The sequence below is a fragment of the Rhea pennata genome, chromosome 3, assembly GCF_028389875.1.
Source record: "Rhea pennata isolate bPtePen1 chromosome 3, bPtePen1.pri, whole genome shotgun sequence".
Classification (NCBI taxonomy): Eukaryota; Metazoa; Chordata; class Aves; order Rheiformes; family Rheidae; genus Rhea; species Rhea pennata.
Genome location: NC_084665.1, coordinates 103,870,480 through 103,891,056, shown reverse-complemented (window position 1 = coordinate 103,891,056; position 20,577 = coordinate 103,870,480). Strand labels below are relative to the sequence as shown.

At 41.5% G+C, this 20,577-nt stretch overlaps 1 protein-coding gene across 1 annotated transcript; it reads right to left on the bottom strand.

The window, feature by feature from the left end:
* Positions 1-1,992: 1,992 nt before the first annotated feature.
* Positions 1,993-19,533, bottom strand: LOC134138793 (serine/threonine-protein kinase ICK-like). The gene is made up of 10 exons (XM_062572944.1): positions 19,283-19,533; positions 18,275-18,431; positions 14,709-14,891; positions 14,312-14,443; positions 10,848-11,147; positions 9,587-9,777; positions 8,850-9,001; positions 7,280-7,408; positions 6,081-6,194; positions 1,993-5,604 (listed from the first exon to the last, which is right to left on the bottom strand). Exons 4-10 carry the CDS (start codon positions 14,327-14,329, stop codon positions 5,450-5,452), a joined length of 1,059 nt encoding a protein of 352 aa, XP_062428928.1. The 5' UTR covers positions 14,330-14,443; positions 14,709-14,891; positions 18,275-18,431; positions 19,283-19,533; the 3' UTR covers positions 1,993-5,449.
* Positions 19,534-20,577: the final 1,044 nt, after the last annotated feature.

Here is a 20,577-nt window from a genome sequence, read left to right as displayed (position 1 = left end):
CAAATCTGGTCCGGTTTCGAGCGGAAGGGATGTCACCGTAACATGAGAAGCGAAGGCTGCCGTGACCGTTAAGTACCGCCGCGGCCGCAGGCAGCCTCGGATGTGAGGGCGATCTGGCTGCGACATCTGTCACCCCATTGATCGCCAGGGTTGATTCGGCTGATCTGGCTGGCTAGGCGGGTGTCCCCTTCCTCCCTCACCGCTCCATGTGCGTCCCTCCCGAAGCTGCGCGCTCGGTCGAAGAGGACGACCTTCCCCGATAGAGACGGTACCGTTCATCGGTCAAGGGTATACGGTAGCTGCGCTCCCCTGCTAGAACCTCCAAACAAGCTCAAGGTCCATTTGTAGGAGAACGTAGGGTAGTCAAGCTTCCAAGTCTGCAGACACATCCAAGTGAGGCGCTGCACGTGGCAGTCTGCCATTGTTTTCCCACCCGCAGCGAATGCGAGTCACCTCGCTGCATTTACTGTGAGCTTGCTTCTAGCCTTCATCGGCATGAACAAAACTGGCGCTGCCTGAAAGAGGCGCTCTCAGATGCCCACAAATCCCTTCTTGCAGAGTACTTCTTTACATCGATCGTTTTTTGCATTATACCGTTGCTTCCTGGAACCGGGGCGGGGGGACGGGGGGAGGGGGTAGCAAATCCCATTTAACTTTCATTAACGTTCTTCCGCTCACTGCTAGTCTCCGTCAGTTTATCTTCCCTCTCTTCTTCCATCTGCGAATTCTTGAGTCCCTCATTGTATAGACAACTAGCATCGACTTATATTTCTCACGTATTTTTTTCATAAAAATACTCAACATCTAGTTTGTTTGCTGCACAATTAATTCAAGGCTCTTTAAACACATAGTAAAAGGGCTACCTATGTTGGTTACCAGTTGTCTTCAGCTTCTACTGCCGTGAAAGCAGGCGGAGAAAGTTGAGGAGAGATGACACTCGCAAGACAATACGAACAATTCTGTCCTTCTTCTAAGGTGTTATGCATCTTTTCTTTTAACCCAGTGTTTCTCTTAATTTCGGAGAAGCTTCCGTCCAAGAACTAATCTACTAGGCGTATACAAAGCTCACAACATGCTGCTTAAATTACATGCAGACTCAAACCACATGACCCGTGCACCACTACAGGCTGGGGGCTGACCTGCTGGAGAGCAGCTCTGCAGAGAAGGCCCTGGGAGTGCTGGTGGATGACAGGTTGACCATGAGCCACCAATGTGCCCTTGTGGCCATGAAGGCCAATGGTCTCCTGCGGTGCACTGGGAAGAGTGTTGCCAGCAGGTGGAGGGAGGTGATCCTGCCCCTCTCCTCAGCCCTGGGGAGGCCTCATCTGGAGTGCTGTGTCCAGTTCTGGGCTCCCCACTACAACAGAGACATGGAGCAACTGGAGAGAGTCCAGCGCAGGGCTACGAGGATGATCAGAGGGCTGGAGCACCTGCCCTGTGAGGAACGGCTGCGAGCGCTGGGCCTCTTCAGCCTGGGGAAGAGAAGCCTGAGGGGGGATCTTCTCAATGTGTACAAGTACCTGAAGGGAGGGTGTCAGGGGGACGGGGACAAACTCTTCTCAGTCGTCCCGTGTGACAGGACAAGAGGCAATGGGCGGAAATTGAAGCACAGGAAGTTCCGCCTGACCGTGAGGGGGAATTTCTTCCCTGTGAGAGTGACGGAGCACTGGCACAGGTTGCCCAGAGAGGTTGTGGAGTCTCCTTCTCTGGAGATCTTCAAGGCCTGCCTGGAGGCAACCCTGTCTAACATGCTGTAGGTGCCCCTGCTGAGCAGGGAGGTTGGACTGGATGATCTCCAGAGGACTCGTCCAACCTTGCTGATTCTGTGACCTTGCAAAAGGGCAAGTCTTGAGAGCACAGCTTTACAAACAGGTACTATACATCTGAGAAGGCATCAGGTTTGGGGGTTTTATTTATTGACTGATTTTTTAAAGAGCCAAACTACAGTGCCATTTTCAAAACGTGAATGGAAGTTCAACACTCTAGTCAGTATTTCTTCAAGAGTAACTTTTATTTTGGGCAAGAGACTTGACAGAAGTACTGAAATAAACATTTATAACATTTCTGAACAAGAACACTGAATAAACAAGAACCGTTATTTCTTTACGATCTTTTTCGCCATGACAATTTCATCTTCTCTTTCCACATAAGCTCAGAGATGTCCTTTCAAAAAACATTTTCCTCCCCACTTCACGGGTCATCCTCTTCACATCAACAACCTTACCAGGCTAGACTAGATGATAACGAAATACCATGGAAATGGGTTTTCCGGGGTTCTTTTTTTGGCTAACATCATGGCACTTACTTACACAAGACTTAAGAAAACTGGATTATAGAGGGGCATGAGTCCACTACCAGGCTCCTTCATTTCCAACAGTCATTAAATGCTACGCATAGCCCGAGAAAATGTAAACAACAGGTTTTTAAAAATATTTTGCATAAAGATGCTGCTGAATCTTAAGACAAAGTAGTACGTTGCATATGAGAAATTCTCAGATACGCTGCTTTTGTCCAGATTTCAGTACAGAAGTCTAATGCCTTTTCCAGCTATATTGCACACTGACAAAGCACATCATTAAAATACGTAGTCAAGCTAGTCCTCATTCAAACAGGACTTTCTTCCATTTCATCAGGAATCTGCTTGAGCAGAAAGAGCACTAAGAGTGTTGTCATCACACTTCCCACTCTGCAGTTTTTCTCTCACATCAAATCAAAGTTAAAACTAGAACATGTGATTTTGAATGACAAGGCTATTCGCTTCTTTCCAAAGTTTTTAATTTGGGAAAGGAGAAGATATATTGAACAACTTTCTACTACTATTTTTTTTAATCCCCTCACTGAACTAATCCAAAACCTGAATGCTATATGCAAGGAAATCACTACAGGGTTGATTAAGGTTCAGAAAGTTCAGGTCAAGCCCAGACTCATCCTCTATTACTTTAATGATAGGAACTATTTCATGGACTTAGCAGAAATAAGAAAAAATTAGCAGAATTGCCCAGGCACCTCCAGAGGGCTGCCCTCAGGTGAGCTGAATCTCTCATGGGGCGATTCTCACTCCCTCACCTCTGCCCAGACGGACAGCTCACAACGAAGAGGCTTGCGCCTGCCAGGAGGAATCCAAGCCACAGCAACAGCCTTATGACTTGTCTCCTGCTTCCATTAGTAGGAGTTAAGTGCATGAAACAGACTGACCTAAGCAGATAATTCCTACAGTAGGTAATTTAAGCAATGACAGCATCAGGATTTTTTCTGCTTGGGACCAAGATCTCCAATGAGGAAATAATATAGACATAAATCTAGATAGTTTTTCTCCTGGTGGAAATAAGTATCCGTCTGGTTCTAACACAAAGATACAGATTTCCCTCTCCGCTTGCCTAAATACACTGTTAGTGTGTGCTTTAGAGTTCAAAATTGCTGCTTTAGTTTATTGCTACACAGCGGCAACACTGCTTTGGAGGCAGTTACATGTAGTTTGGAATTAGTATTTGTTACAGTTAAGTAAGTTGGGAAGGTGGACACACGACATACCCTTGGCACGTACAAATCCTATACGCACGTTTCTCTTACCGCATAGACCCTTCCGCTCTTTTTCTCCTATGTACAGGGGATCACTACTTGCTGTGGTGGCCATGCAAGCAAGAGGCTGCCACTTGCACGTGTAGACAGATCCCACCAGGAGGATCTCACCATCAGACTTGCCCCCTAGCCCCCGCAGAGCAGCCAGGCACAGAGAATTGTATCTGCCCCATCCCACAGATCTAAGATTTGTCCGATTTGTTTATAAAAGGGAACTCGGACGAGGTTTCCAAAAAGCACTCCTGAAAACTTCTGCAGGAAGGGTTATTTACATACTACAGTTATGCTGTGCTGTTTCAAAACACAGCTGTAAGAGTAGATGCTCCTCCACAGCACTGAGTCAGTTTTATCCACAGGCTTAATTTTCTATGGGAGGAGGTGCAAGAATACCCAAATGCTGACTGTGATCTAAATTTACTCTTTGCCAGTGGCTGAACTCTGGCACCCTTTCCAGGGCAGAAGAAACTCAGCCTGCAGGGCCATATCCTATGGTCTATTACCTTCTAATTCCTTTTCTCTTTTAAAGCCAGTTACTTACTTCTCCCTTCAAAGAACTGCATCAGTTTCAGTGAAATCAACTGAATTCAATTTTAGAATGGTTATTAGCAGGAGCGTGGTAAGGGCTCACTTTTTTTTCCCCAGTGGAGAACTGGGACCTAATTTATGGAAACGGGCATATTCACCTATTGCAAGCGAAGCTCTGAAGTGAAAAAGAACTGAAGTAAGCTTAAGCTTACTAATTTGCAGCAGCAGAGGGTAGGGAGGGGGCACCTTTTGAAAATCAAGTCAGCTGCATACTCACTGTTTCCTTAAACTCTGCTGCTGGCTATCACTAACACTCTGTTACTCTGTCTAGGCAACCAGCTTTGTCATAGTCAATACTGTGTTAAATATGTCTTAAGATCCTATATTCCCTACCAAGGGAAGAAAAAAAGGCAGAATCTGTTTTTCTTCTCATTAGGAAGTTTAAAATAAATTTCACACAAGTGGATCCCCATTCTATTTCATGGTGAACAATGCCAAGAAGCAACTCTGAAGCAGGACAAATAAATGCTGTGTCAGAAAACAGATCTCTTGAATACCCGTCAAACAGAAGAGTCCCCCCAGTTTGGCAAAAGCGAAACACAGGCTGGATGCAGCCAATACAACAGTCTAGTCTGTTTCTGCTGCTCGCGTGCAGGCCAAATTTCCATTAACCCTCAATGGGAACCGAGAATGGAGCTGGAAAGCTAGAGAGCAGTCCAACATGAGCCTCGTAAAGGCAAAAATAAATACCAAAAAGAGTCTTCCATTGACTTGGGACTTTCATCAGTCTCCCACTGACTGCAAAGGAAAGGAAAGTACTTTCAGTCATTCCCCTGATGTCAGTATGAAGCAAATGAGTAGATGACAACAGCAGCATGGCATCAAGATGAAGAAGTAATAACTTCAGTAATGCCACATTCAGCACAACCTTCAGAAAATGTCTGATGAATGCCCCTTCCTCAAAACTGCTCTTTCACTGCAATATTGCACCGCTTTGCTTTTTCTACCCACTTTCATAAAAAAATTGAATCTAATAAAGGAAAAGTTAAAATTTTAAAAGTTCATTATAAAAGTTCATCATATAAAAACGCCTCCCCCGAAGCCATATATACAAAATGTATCAGATTTATGAAAATAATTGGACCCAATTATATAACAATTTTATACAAAAAGGTACAAGACTGAATTCAAATTAATAGAAATAAAAATAAAAACTTCAAAGTGTCTCACTCATAGAGGATCTGTTTCTTTTAAATTTACAGGTTTACAAAATGATATCAAATTGTTTCATGTTAGTCACCATTTCATGGGAAATATGCACAGGTTCAGAAAGTATTTCCATATGTCACCGGTGAGCACCATACTTTGAAGACCAGTCAATACGTCCATGGATTTGCTGAGCTGGTGGTGGAAGAGGCATTAACCTTTGTGTGCTTTTTGAAGGTGAATTAAATGATGGTTGTCCAAGATGGGGTCCTACTGACTTCAAAGCAGCATAATCTACAAGACAAGAGAAGGTATCAGAGTACAAAGCTTCAGTGAGTACACACCCACATTAAAAACAATAACTAGATGAAGGTTTACAACCTTACTTCTTCAGGGAAGAAGCCTCCTTTTTAAAAAGGATTTGCTGATGTGAAACCATAGTCTGAGAAGGTTTTTAAGAGGTTGGATCCACTATTTAAGTGGCAACAGACAAATTAGTATACATCCTTCTGTATCTGCTGTGAATTCCATGCCAGTTCACACCAGTCTCTAGGTTCCATTGAAATATACTCATAAGAGCTGTGTATAAACCTATATAATTTATTAATCAAAGTAAGACTAAAGAGACTCCATAAAAGTTTTGAAAGGTCATCATGTGCAGCCCTAGTCACTGAAGTATTTACAGAAACATAAAACAAAAGTAGGTACTTTAGTGCTGCATATACGTCATAATTAGAGAAATGAGTAAGAGACCATAGTATGACACTTACTAGAAGATGGATCCACAATTGGCGCTAACTGAACCCTCTGCCCAGCAGAGCCTACTTCCTTCTTCAGAAATGAAGGGATATAACCACTAGTTAGACTGCTTGATCCTATGGGCCCTGAAAGAAATGGCAAAGAACACTTGAAGTCAACACAATGGATTTCTCATACAAGCAAAGCTTGTTACAGGTCTACTGACTGCGGTTGACAAATGCATGCATTGGTGGGTCCTATGCAAGCCCAGGCCAGAAACAAGAACTCCACTGAAGTCATTAGAAATCTGTTGATCTTTTATGCCTGTGTTCAGGAGACTGATAACATCAGACTACTATAAAGATGAAAGGAAAACTGGTACAAATTGAACCCCTAGAAGGGTAATTTCTGCTTCTCCTTGACATTCTAACCTTAGAAATACACCTAGTACCTTTTTCCAAGGTTTCTTATAATTTTCAAGACTTGGCATTCAGCTGGAATTTTTTGGTATGACTTTCACCAACTAGGTTCTATGAATGCAGTCACTCTTGGTGCCTAAGCTGGATGCAGCGGGTCTGGGGCTCTGACAAAGCTCTTACTGAAGCCAGAATCTATTTACTTCAAATCAAATAATAGGGATTAAATACCTGAAATACCAAATGCCCTCCCAAAAAAATAAAAAAGAAAAATTAAAGTTTTGCTTTCTGTCTGAATTTTTTAAAGCTAGAGTTATACCAATACTTTAAGCAGTAACTAATTAAAAGACATCTGATAGATTTTTTCTTTCAAATAGCAAGAGTCATGCACACAGCTAGTCCAGTTCTTTTTCAATCCAGACCAGCTTCTCCCTTTTGTGACAATAATTTACACAGCAGCTGGGTTAAAAGAATTTGGAAACCTGAAAATATGACTTACAAAAACTGACAAAGCAAATTAAAGGCTAGTGGAAGTATTTCAAGTTGAACAGAGTTAAGATGTCCCTTATTTTATGTATGTGTTACTTCAGACTTTTTGGAAGTCATTAGAGGAAATGACTGTATGTCAGTTTAAGTTAATCTCCAAGTCTAAGGAACATTGATCTTTACTGGTTTTGACAGAAAGAACAGACACAATAGCAACTATGTTTGGAGATGAAAATGTGTTAGAAATGGGTGACCCAAGATATAGCTGTCTGGAATTAAAAAGACACCACCTACTAGCTATTCTCACAGAGCTATGCACAGCTTCTTACCCGAATTCATCCTGTTGATACTTCCTCCCAAACCTGAAGGTTTCCCAGGGAAACCAGAACCAGGCCAGGGATTAGATGGAACAGACTCTTTGCTTGAAGTGGACACTATGCTATTCCTTGTGCTTATTCCTACAGGAAAAAATGAAGAAGCAAGTTTATCATCTGAAATCTGTTGTTATAGAGGCTTGCATGCAGTCAGTGTGATGCACAATCTTAGCAAAGTTGTTCAGTTCAGTGAACTTAACTAAAAGTTTTTCACCCTACCATGCTGACTCTGCATTACTGCCTATTCCTCTCATACGTACTGCTGTGAGCATCCATAGGTCCTGTTCCTTCAAGTATACTAGCATAAAGGTTCCACTGGCCTCAACAGCTGTTTATGTAAAGAGCAGGATCCTTATACCAGCACATTTACATTCACAGATACTCTGAAGTCACAGGTGGTGAATCCTGCTACGTAAGTGAAAATTATGTTTCCTGTTAAACTATCATGTCACAAATTTTAACTTAACAGTGACAAAATACCCTGAGATTAAATACGGGCAATTCACTCTCATAATTTTCATATTCTTCTTTGGTGCCTCTACTGAAACCAAGGAAAGTTTTTCATGCAGATTTTGCAAGCAGTTTGCAGAAGAGTTCATGCGTCACATACTATTTGTATTTGACATATATATACACTATATTTAAGTAGAGTATCTATCATGGAAGGATGTGTTCAAAGTTTGTGGCAAAGCAAAAGCAGAGCTGGGATCACTGGGTTTTACAACCTTCTTCAGTGGCACAAGTATTAGCTACCAAAACTCTACTTCAATAGTCCAGTTTTGAAAGTGTCTGAAATGTTAAACACACCACTTGCATTTCAGGAAAAAAGACTCACTCCATCATTACATTCCCTTCCTATTAACTTAATTTCAGAATATTTACACAGCAAGTTAATGAATGGCTACCAGTGGCTTTACAAACAAAAATTATGAAAGAGGATACATTTTTAGACAGCTCATCTTCCATACACAGAGCTATGCTCCCCACTTCCTGTACTAGATTCTATCCCAGTACAGCACAGATTACCAGGAGGACAAGCATGTGATTCCTCTAGAGACATGGAGTTGTAATCTGTTTAACTCCAAGCCACAGCAAAGTGTATTCCTACTGGCTATCATGTAGCATTTGCTGTTCACAGTATTATATACTCATGAAGTAAACTGAGGGCATTTTTGACCTTCTCCAGTCTAGAAGATCAGGCTTACCCTTCTTTGAGAAGCAGAGAATAATTTGGCTCATTAATGGATGTTTTCTAAAACACTTAAAATAAAAAAAGTATCTAATAGAAGAAATGCCAACAATCTTATCTTTTTCTTTTAAACAGGGTTTACCTCAGTTTCCAACTTGCTAAAGCGTACTTTGTATTACAGCCATTTACACTAGCAGGAAAGCTCTTGCTTCCCTCATTTTCCTTAAGCAGTACTGCTCCTCTACAAGTTCAAAGGAAAAAGCTTAATGTATTAATGGCATTTTCATTCTGCTATTGGAATTATAGGAAGAAAAAGAATACGCATTTTTTACTAACCAGGAAGATACCTAGAATGTCTCAGGTAGTGCTGCTTTGCTGCAGAAACTCGCAATGTGGGAGTGTCCTGGCTTGGAAAGGTAGCATGCGAAGGTGCACTGTTGCCAGAACCTACAGCATCCGAAGGCTTCAGATCCAAAATGCTTTCAAATCTATAACCCAAAAAGTGCTACGCTTAGTCCAACACTTATAGCATATGTTTATCCAAAGTCGGCCTTCTCTCCTCCATCCCATCTCCAGGAATCATTTCCTCATATTGTTTGCTATAGCATAAACACACAGACAACAGGAAATATTTTCAGCACTGAAGCCATTTAAGTGCTCCTGAAAATCAGATTTGAGTTTCTAGTTAAAGTCTCTTTGTAAGTTTTTATCTACTGTGTCTGATCCAATGAAAGGGCAGTTTAGTCTCATCGAAAACAGCTTAAATATGTGGAATGTGTTAAAACAGTTCATATATGAAGTAGAAAATATATATTCACAAATTAATTTGGGAAGACTTAAGCTAAGCATGATTTTCAGAGGGGAAAACGGACATCAAACTGTATAGAAAGACACGTAGTCTATGAAAGAATATTACGCAACAAGAAACCAAGACAAAGTAGAAGAGAGAGAAGCTGCGTCCTTTACTAGGCCGGATATGTGTTTCCAGTAGAGATCATAAAGAGCAAAGACAATGAAAAAGCAGGTGAAGTTTGAAGAAATGAAAACAAACAGCATGCTACAATGAAACTTACCTACAAAGAGTTTCATCACTCTGCCTCTTCTTGTTTTTCAAGTCAGCTCTCATGAGGGAAGAGTTGAAATCAAGATCTTCCAAATCATCCCAGGCTTCAGAACTCTTCACTGTTCTAGCAAAATGCCCCCATCTTCGCCTAGTTTTTGGCTGAAGTTCACTATTTATGTTCTCATCACCATCAGATATTTTCTGTTACAATGATTGAAAAGAAACAAACCCACACACTTACACCACAGATGTAAGGATATACGATAGAAGTGGAGAGTTTTTTTTTTTTTTTTTTTTTTTTATCTCAGAGAATGATAGACTTATAACAATAGAAATCTAACCTTTGATTTAACATATTAAGAACACAATCTGCAGCCTGTAGACTATCCACTGTCTTCTGCATTTTATCCTATATTGAAGCATCTTGCACCAACAGGAGAATAAGTTTATGTCTCATTTCCAATTCTATTTGTCTTTCACCATACAGCTTCCAAAAAAATTACCTCATATTTGATCTTTATTTTTGACCCGTCTTGTGAGTGCAAAACTGCATGCATGCTCATGTTTCCACCAGCCTAAGCCTAGGCATTTTTAAAATGGTTTTTTACTACAGTACATTGCAGGTGCAAATTTGGGTCTCTTTAGTCATTTAAGTGCACTGTACATTTTAACTTTGTGTAATTTGGCATATGCCCAGCACACACCCTATTTAAAACCTGTCTCTTAGCAGAAGCATTCACACTGTATTTTATTCATGTCTTAGGAATTCAGTCTCCTTGCATAGTCAACAGAAATAGTAAGTTCTTATTTTGAAGGAAAAAATCTATTGCTCTCCACTGCCTGTAGAAGAGATCAGTGAGACTATTCTTAGTTAATCATTTAAATTAGATGCTTTAAATGGACTAAGGGAATAAAAGGACTCACATATCAAAACTATTTAGCCTAATACTTTTCTCACTGAATCAGTCTCATTAACATTCTGTCCACTCAGCATCATTCTACACACGTAAAATCAGTGTCCTCCTTTAAATCTTTACAGTAAAAGGACATATAAAATAGTTTTGAAACAAGAAATAGATCTGCTTGTTTTTGGCAATCAGACTGAGATTTCAACAGAACAATTTCCAGTTTTAGCTATTCTTTATTCACATTTCCTGTCTATTTAGTAAAGCACAAGGACTTATGCAAGAGAACAGGAAAAAAAAGAATGCAATTAGTGATAGATGAGGCAACAGCTTCAGAAATATATCTTATGTTAAATTGACCTTTACCTGTTGAGGGACCTTACTGTGAATTGCAGGCAGCAGCACCTGGTTCGACTTGTCCTCTCGTAAATGGCTACTGTGATCAGCTCCAGAGGTGTCCATCTTATATGGATACATCAAATGCTGAGAAGGCTGGCTTTGCTGATATGGCCTTGAAGAAACACGTGTGTGGGGTTTTGGAGGGGGTTGTGCTGGAGGGACAGGTTTAACATGATGCAGAGCCGATTTATCATGGAGTTCCTTCTGTTTCCCCAGTTCCTGAATGCCCAGGGAATGTCCAACTTGGAAGTACGGGTATCGAAGTGCCTAAAACATAATGAGGACATCACGATTCAACTTAGGAAACCAAATTTTCTACCTTACCCTAAGGAACAGTACAGTGTAACTTTCCTTTTTCAATGATCCTTTTTTCTTCTCATTAGGAAGTTTAAAATAAATTTCACACAAGTGGATCCCCATTCTATTTCATGGTGAACAATGCCAAGAAGCAACTCTGAAGCAGGACAAATAAATGCTGTGTCAGAAAACAGATCTCTTGAATACCCGTCAAACAGAAGAGTCCCCCCAGTTTGGCAAAAGCGAAACACAGGCTGGATGCAGCCAATACAACAGTCTAGTCTGTTTCTGCTGCTCGCGTGCAGGCCAAATTTCCATTAACCCTCAATGGGAACCGAGAATGGAGCTGGAAAGCTAGAGAGCAGTCCAACATGAGCCTCGTAAAGGCAAAAATAAATACCAAAAAGAGTCTTCCATTGACTTGGGACTTTCATCAGTCTCCCACTGACTGCAAAGGAAAGGAAAGTACTTTCAGTCATTCCCCTGATGTCAGTATGAAGCAAATGAGTAGATGACAACAGCAGCATGGCATCAAGATGAAGAAGTAATAACTTCAGTAATGCCACATTCAGCACAACCTTCAGAAAATGTCTGATGAATGCCCCTTCCTCAAAACTGCTCTTTCACTGCAATATTGCACTGCTTTGCTTTTTCTACCCACTTTCATAAAAAAATTGAATCTAATAATGGAAAAAGTTAAAAATTTTAAAAGTTCATTATAAAAGTTCATCATACAAAAAGGCCTCCCCCCAATGTGTTTGTTTAGTTAACGTTAAGATACACACATTCAAAGCAGCGTTTCAAAGTAATCCAGAATGAACAGTTCTCTCCCACGTCATCCTGAGAGTAAATTTCTCCTACAACAAAACTAACTGCTGAATAATAGCAAGAGTTGAGTAAGATAGTTACCTCCTTGACAAAGTGAGCAGAGATGTGATCTGCGCTTGGACTACTGTGTGCAATGATTTAAGGAGGCCGGCACAGCTGAGGTCATGGGTGTTAAACTTTGGCTTCTAAGGCTGAAGGGTGAAGTGAACTCTTTCTGTCTCCTACCAGATGGAGGATTACATTTCTATCTCATCTGCTCTTGTAAGTGAGCTTAGAGGTGCTCTGCTGCAGTGTAGAAATTGATATGAAATGGAAAGTAGTAGGGGGTCAGGCAACATGAAGGAATTGGAACCTGCAGCACAACCACCAAACTGCTCCCAGTTTTCCAGTAACGTTAGGAAGGGAGGCCTAATGTTAGATGCTTCATATCTGAATGTCAGCGTTGGATGCAGAGTAATACCGCCTTGATACTTGAAAATTGCCACTACATACCAAAGGTGACATTGAAGAGGCAATTAACCCAAGCTGCAGCAAGAGAAATTCAAAACAGATCAAATTAAAGAATGTTTTACAGTGGCAGTGGTCAAACACTGGGACAGGCTGCCCAGAGAGGCTGTCGAATCTCTGTCTCTGGAAATATTCAGAACTTGACGAGACAAAGCCCCGCACAGCCTGATCGAACTCTGAAATTCCACTCGTGTTAAAAATCTGATAGCCCAAAGTACAAGTGCTGTCCCAGCTCTAGACAGTGTCAGCCTACCACTGAGCTGTCTCACAGACTTGGAGATAGAAACATCCGATTTCTACTCTGCACTTGTGCAGTTTGTAGCATGAGACTGAAAGCATACCTAAGAGGTTATCTATGCCTTCCAGGTCAGATAAACTGCAACCTGAAGGCACCTATTTCTTTCCATTGACTACAAAACTAGTCACAGTTCAAAACTGATCATCTAGTGCTTAGAGGTCTGAAGTTGCTGTATCAGGCTCTCTCCTTCAGGCCCTTTCTATAGAGATCGTGCTTTCCGGCCACGTAGCTGAGGATGGCTCTGCTCTGCACCCTCTTCATCCCATCGAACTCCACCGTGGGCACTTGCTGAAACAACAGGGCTCTGTCTAGTGACAGGAAGAAGTAACAATCTAATTCAAAGCCCACGGCTTTTGTGTCAGTGAGGTGGAGCTGAGAGATGCGTCTAGTAGTTAGCTGATTGAGCCTGAAGTTTTACCCCATAGCAAATAGGATATAGGATAGCCTGGGGCTTAAAACAATTTTGAATTTCATAGGCATTGAAATCTGAAGTAGCTCAACAATAAAATCTTAATTGCTTGTGAGAGCTATTATGGCTGAGCAGTATTCTATGTTCTATGTTCCTATTCCTCCTTCCCCTCTCCTTTAGCTTTCAACTACTTCCTAAAAAAAAGCAACATCACACTCAAGATACATTTATGAACAATTTCCAAAGGATTAAGATTTTTTTAAGCCTGTTACGGCTACTGATAACCATAAAAATGGGTTTATACATTGCCATATGCAGACATCTTGTATTCTACAATTATTGCACTACCATCTTATTAAAAAACAAATGGATAGTTTAACTCCTTTTATTAAAAAAAATAGTTTAGAAGGTATAAGTCTCAGCTGCACTGCCTCAGTGGCTCCTATGGCATCGACTAAACTCTAGTCTCTGGCTTCCCACTTTTCAGCAATCAGCCAGCTATAGTTCACATTTTCCACAGAGATAACTTTTCAGATTGTATTTCTAAATGAGTTGGTTTAAGTCAAGGCAGATGTCACAGTTGCTAGAAACTATGTATCAAAAATATGAGAAACGAAACAGAATCGCCTGCTCCTGCCTCCGCTTTTCTATGACGCCTGTGATAAAGCTGAATACGGCACTGAGTAGCCCACTCAGGATGCCTCTATTCCCCAGCAAGGCACCTGCAGTTGATGTGCCTCTCCTAAGTGCCACCTTTGAAATACAAACTTCTTCTTCTTGGACCTCAGAGAAGTGGCCAATGCACGTGAGCATTAGCTCCATGGCCATCAGCAGGTCCCCAGTAAAAGCACACGGCCTTTTTGGAAACCAACCAGGGCACAAATTTATTTGTACCATAAAAAAGTAGATACTATTTATAGAAGGGAAAAAAAGAAGAGTGGTTGTCTGTGCCTAAGCACAGTCCTTTGATCATTTTGAGCTAATATTCTCTTTGGCTGAAAAGACTACTTTTTTTTTTCAGCTTTACACAGTGGTGTACAATACAAAGTAATCATACCTGGAGAAGTCATTCAAGAGTATTAAACATCCTACCTTGCAGTAACATTCCATACGGCTTTCTGCTTTCCAGAAATTCTTCTTCAAACTGCAAGGACAGCAAGGTAAATTACTGAGTCAGGAATGACAACTCTCAGTCTGCAGCCACCTTTCTCGTGTTCCCAAACACTGGAATAGAAATACAGCACGCTGTTAAATGCGGGCTGAAAGCAAAGGCCAGGAACAAGGGCAGTGTTGAAAGGTGATTGTTATGGATGCAAACAAAAACAAACTAAGCAAACAGAAAGATCCTTGCCTTAAAGTACAAGGAATATTTTTAATTATGCATCTTTGCCGTAATTCAGTAGTAATAATAACCACACCGTAGAGCAAACATTGTGGTAGTATGAAACAGAACACCTAAGAAGATTTGCTGGGAAATGTATTCACAAACCTTTACTGTCAGTACTGAGAGAAGCTCAGCCAGCTCAACCCATTCGAGCCATTCAGCTTTTTGTTTAGAAACCTCACTGCAACACCAGCGACGGCCAACAGCCACCGTATAGATTCCGTTCGTCCTCTTCCACTGATATAGCAAAGTTTGCCTTTCTCGGACGTTAACTACATTTCCAATTTCCTGAAAATAAAAGGGGATTAGAAGCTCTGATAAAAATCAATGCCGGATGTGTTTTTCCATGAGCTGAATAATACAAGGAGTGAAAGTGGCATTGGAGGACAGGTACGCTGTTTAAAACACACCATTCAAAGTGGCTGAATCACAGAGTTGCTAGACTCATTTCCCAGGACAGTCTTTAGTCCTGTGCAGAGCGGCTGTTATCAAGCTGACTAGGCCATCTCTGCCTTCTTTCTGAAACTGAATTGTGTCAGAGGTTTCTGTACATTTTTTCGTTGAGGAGCCAGAGAAAGGAAAACATGTTTACGTTCTAGTATGTGATAATCAGGTGCTTGTCTCCAGAACACAGTGAAAGGAAGGCAGCGCCATACAGACCCATAAAGAGAGAGGAAGATTTTAAATCAAAATGTTTTAAAATCTTGGTTCTGATTGCTGATGGTCTCTTTTGTTAACTCTTACCTAATTCAAAGATTTAACAAGCATTTCTGAATGCCTGTTATGAAAATCCCTCTTCATCCTCAGGCAAGAGGTAAAAGCCCACAACATGTGTCTGCACCTTCCCAAAGCAGCCCTCCAGAAACATTTCTGAGTGACAAATTAGAATACTGAAAACGTCACACGATAAACCAACAAACGACTCCCTCCTTTCTCCTCTCTTTAAGTCACCAGGAAGTGGTTCTCTCTTCTGTAGCAATCACGTTCCACTATAAACTTTGGGCCAGTGGATTTTTTTAAAGGTGAAGTGAACAGAAATTAATGCAAAGCTACCAGCAAGATGTGTTATTTCCTCAGAATCACCAGCTACATAAGAAATACAGGGTATTTGAACTGGACCCTAAGGGCCTGAGTGGATGTACCTCTTCCCTTGATGCACTTGGGCCGAAGGCAAGCCCATGGAAACAAACTATCCCAGGCATTAATTCCTATCCTCCCTTGGCATACTAGCTCTCCTCAGTGCTTGAAAGTTCTCATTCAGCTATCACCCCAAGCAAAAACAAACAAAAAACACCCTGATCTACTCAGAGAAATTCCTCCCACCTCTTATCTACCCTTTGGCTGTGGCTCAGCGCTGCCTAGACATTTTGTTCTCCAACACCTATCAGCGCACACAGAACAAACCACAAATGAAATCTGCTGTTTGACCCTTTATTCTTGTGCCAAAGCTCTCACTGATCACACAAGAACATCATTAAACTATCTCAAAACGTGGGAGAAGTCAGTTCATCTCAGCTAGAAGGCTGACCCTAAGTCTGCTCTGAATTGCCTTCTTCCATGGCAACTCAGAGACTGAACTTCCAGAAATGTATCTTTGTAGGAGGAGCCTCCAGTCACATCAGGTAGGCAGGAAAAACTCCAACCTCGGCAATAAATGAATGTAGCCCCTTGACCCCTGCTTAGCTGGAGGTAGTGAATATTTCCCTGTAACAGTCAGTGACAGGGCATAAAAGCATCGTCTGGAGTGTGCCAGTTATTTCAAACGAATATGTCTTATTAGGGAAATGTGAGTTTATCTTTTCTCTTTCATCTTCTTTGAAGCTTATGATTTCAATTTTATTTCCTGGACAGGGGAACAAACAAAACTTGGATGATTTGGGGGATTTTATCTGCTTTCAGTTGTAGTTAGCACCCTTCATTACATGTTATGCAGTTAATTTTATTGCTTTACCTAAAAAGTTTCCCAAACTAAAAAATAGGATTTATTGCAGAAAATACGACAGTATGATGGAAGTGTGTATATACGTATATACACATACACACACACTTTATATGTGTGTGTATATATATTATATTTACATATACACACATACATACACACAAATTTTTGAGGTCTCACATTTGTGTTTTCTTTTGCCAGAGCTTGTAAATCAAGAGTGTGTCTGACCTACACTGAGGGTTCAGAATATTTTGCCTTTTGTACTAATGATCTTTCAGACTGTTGTTATATGAGAGTACGTTATATGAGAGAGACTGGACAAGCTGGAGAGCTGGGCGGAGAGGAACCTCGTGAGGTTCAACAAGGGCAAGTGCAGGGTCCTGCACCTAGGGAGAAATAACCCCATGCACCAGGACAAGCAGGGGGCTGACCTCTGCAGAGCTGCTCTCCAGCAGAAGGACCTGGGAGTTCTGGTGGATGACAAACTGACCATGAGCCACCAATGTGCCCTTGTGGCCATGAAGGCCAATGGTCTCCTGGGGTGCATTGAGAAGACTGTTGCCAGCAGGTTGAGGGAGGTGATCCTGCCCCTCTCCTCAGCCCTAGGGAGGCCTCATCTCGAGTCCTGTGTCTAGTTCTGGGCTCCCCACTACAACAGAGACATGGAGCTACTGGACAGAGTCCAGTGTAGGGCTATGAGGATGATCAGAGGGCTGGAGCACCTGCCCTACGAGGAACGGCTGTGAGAGCTGGGCCTCTTCAGCCTGGGGAAGAGAAGACTGAGGGGGGAATCTGATCAATGTGTACCTGACGGGAGGGTGTCAAGGGGATGGGGACAAACTCTTTTCAGTTGTCCCGTGTGACAGGACAAGAGGCAATGGGCGGAAATTGAAGCACAGGAAGTTCCGCCTGACCGTGAGGGGGAATTTCTTCCCTGTGCAAGTGACAGAGCACTGGCACAGGTTGCCCAGGGAGGTTGCAGAGTCTCCTTCTCCGGAGATAATTCAAGTCCCGCCTGGAGGCAACCCTGTCCACCATGCTTTAGGTGACCCTGCTGAGCAGGGAGGTCGGACTAGATGATCTCCAGAGGTCCCTTCCAACCTTACTGATTCTATGATTCTATGATTTCATGAGGGTATGTTAATTACTACACTTATGTGTTTGGTAACCCTGGCAGTAGTTCCATAAAGGATTAAGCTGATCTGCAGAGCTGAAAGCAGTGCAGTGCTATTAAGAAAGTGGTCATATCCTCTTTCTGGCTCACAACCACACATTATTACTACCTAACTTGTATTGGCCAACTGTATGATTAACTGTCTGAGTCTGTAAAAGTTAATCCTTAAAATAAAAACATGGGGAATTTTCAATTGGATCGACTCACATTGCAAACAATAGGACTAGAAAAGCTGGGAAGGAGGCAAGGGATGCCTATCGTTTTTTGGTGACAAAGTAGCCATAATCTGACTGTAAAAATCACAGCCTAAAAGCACAAGATAAACTATTCAGTATGAATAGGAACTCCACTTAAGACATCAGAAATGTATAATCCTTGAACGGGATTTTGTACCTTTACTGCTAACCATAGGAAAATCCTCAAGTGCCTGCTGCAAGCAATACTAGGGAACTCTTTTCTCAGTTAAGTCAGGTTAGTTTTGCCTGAATTTGTCTATTTTTTTTTTATTTTAAATCTGTTAATACTGTATTAAGTTATGAAGTGCCACCACAGGAATACCTGCAAAATCCATATGAATAGCTAGCTGTTCCTTTACTCCTTCCACTTCTCTTCCTCTAGAAGTTTCCAGACTCCTTCCCCTGCCAGTAAATCAATCGATGGTGATGCTTCCCATCTCAGTACCACCAGGCAGCTTGAGCTAATCTGTTACTTTTTCCTGAGGAGAATGAAGGATACTCACATGAACGGTGTTGTTAGATGATTCAGATCAGAGAAGGGTAGTAGTAAGCTACCCATTTGGGTAACACCTTCAACTGGCAAAAGCCTGGCTATCAAGATGCTGCTGCTGAAGGCTGATTTGTACATACACGGGTCTTAACACAGCAGTGGTTGAAAACAGACTCAAATCCTTCTTGCAAAATACATCTGAACAACATAAAAATCTAACTGCTTCTGGGACACTTAGAAGTTAACACCGTAGAGTTAACATACGGTCTCAATTATTTATGAGCCAGGAGGTATTGGGCCAGTGATGCTGGGAAGCATAGGAGAAATAGCAACAAATATTCTGCATATCATCTCCTTTGCTTACTATTAGTTCTGTTATCAGCCTTCAAGTCTAAAGTGCTCTGGTGTGCTTTAAAAGCACTACCAAAGTCAGCTAACGATCAAGGTAATTGCTACTAGAGTGCTATACAAGGACTCAGGGATACTAAGTACAAGGATATTTGATACTTTAGCTAGTGTATTCCAGGAAACTCCTACAGACTGATAGTCTTTAAGATCCCTTTACTTTCCCCTGGGTTCACAAAAAGCTTAGATCTAGACCCCTCCTCGTTTTCCCTAGAATTTGGGAGATCATGCTAATAGTCTATAGACCTATCATTCAGTACAGGCCAACAAAACTGTAAACAAATATCCAAGTAAGAATGATTACATCCTTAAAAATCTCTGTCCCTTTTTTCCAGTAATGAAGAGCTCAAAGCAGCCCTTTGTCCAGCACCACTAATCTTTGTGGAAATGCTCTCCAAAGCAGAAACATGACAAACAACGTATCATTTAGCTCACCCTAAAGCAGACAACTACCAGCCAGGTGGCTTTGTTGTTCTCTCTGCTCTAAAATGTCCATTGACTGGGCTCAGCTCTATTTCCTGCCTGTGAGCATCTTGTGACAGCTCAGGTGCCTTACGCCAACTGCTGCAAAAGGCCGTGAATCTCCAACAGTTCCGCTGTCACATCATGGAGCCCTGTGATAACAGCATACACAAAAATGGCTGGAGATGTTATATGGAGAGGCATGCACTAGCTCTTATATAGACATTTCACACTTAGGTGTTGTCATCTCAAACCACGTTCAGAAGTTAAACCAAACAAAAATAAAACTCAAAACAATAAAGCAAGTTCTCATCCAATATCTTCTCACAGAATAAAGAGAAATTTACGTCAGGTTGGGCCAGAACTGGAGTGCAACAGCATGTCTACATTAGTGGTCTTGAACAGCAGCATGCTTTTAAAGCGGATTATCCTGCTTCTGCTTTTGTTTTCATAAGAGAGTGATCCTAGATACATAAACTAGACTCCCTTTGGATGAAATTGAACTGAAAGATGTGCTCCAGGAATGCATCTAACGCCCTTCAATGGGCCTTCAGTACATACAACCACACTTGAGCCAGGCTGAAGTTACCCTCTCTGTAAACACACAAGTGTTGATGCAGTTTCAACCATTCTGCAGTTCAGTTTCATTTCGACTGGCCATAGGCTACAAATTTACTAGTGACAAGCATTGGCAGACAATCATTTCCATCTCCTAGAGGAACGCCCACTTGAACAACATTACACCACAAATTCCCTCATATTCTGGAGAAAAAGTTCAGTTAGCAAAGAAGTTAAGATCAACAACCACAAGAGATCATAGAGGTGAAGACTGAACTCCTCAAGACGAGCAGATTGATGAGCTCCCAAGTGGGCAATCTGCTCATTAATTATTAGATAGAAAGCATGTTCACTGCACCAGAAGACCACAATGCATCTCTAGCTATAGTATGCAAACTATAGCTAACAAGGTAATTAACAATTGCATTAGGGATTGAATTTTTCTTGTAAACTGTATATCATTAATAAAAAATTATAACAACAGATACGAAAGCTTACAAGACTATCCTACAGAGCAGCTTTTCAAAGCATAAGTACAATTTGCCCAAGATGTTTGCAGTTCCTTTGTCAAGTCATTTGTCGAGACCATAGATTAAAAAAATGAAAGAGCATATTTTGATTTTGGCAAGTATTAGACACTAAACAGTCACAAACCTGGTATAAATCCTATCTCCCCCTTACATCTCTATTCTCTGGTTTCTAAACATAAT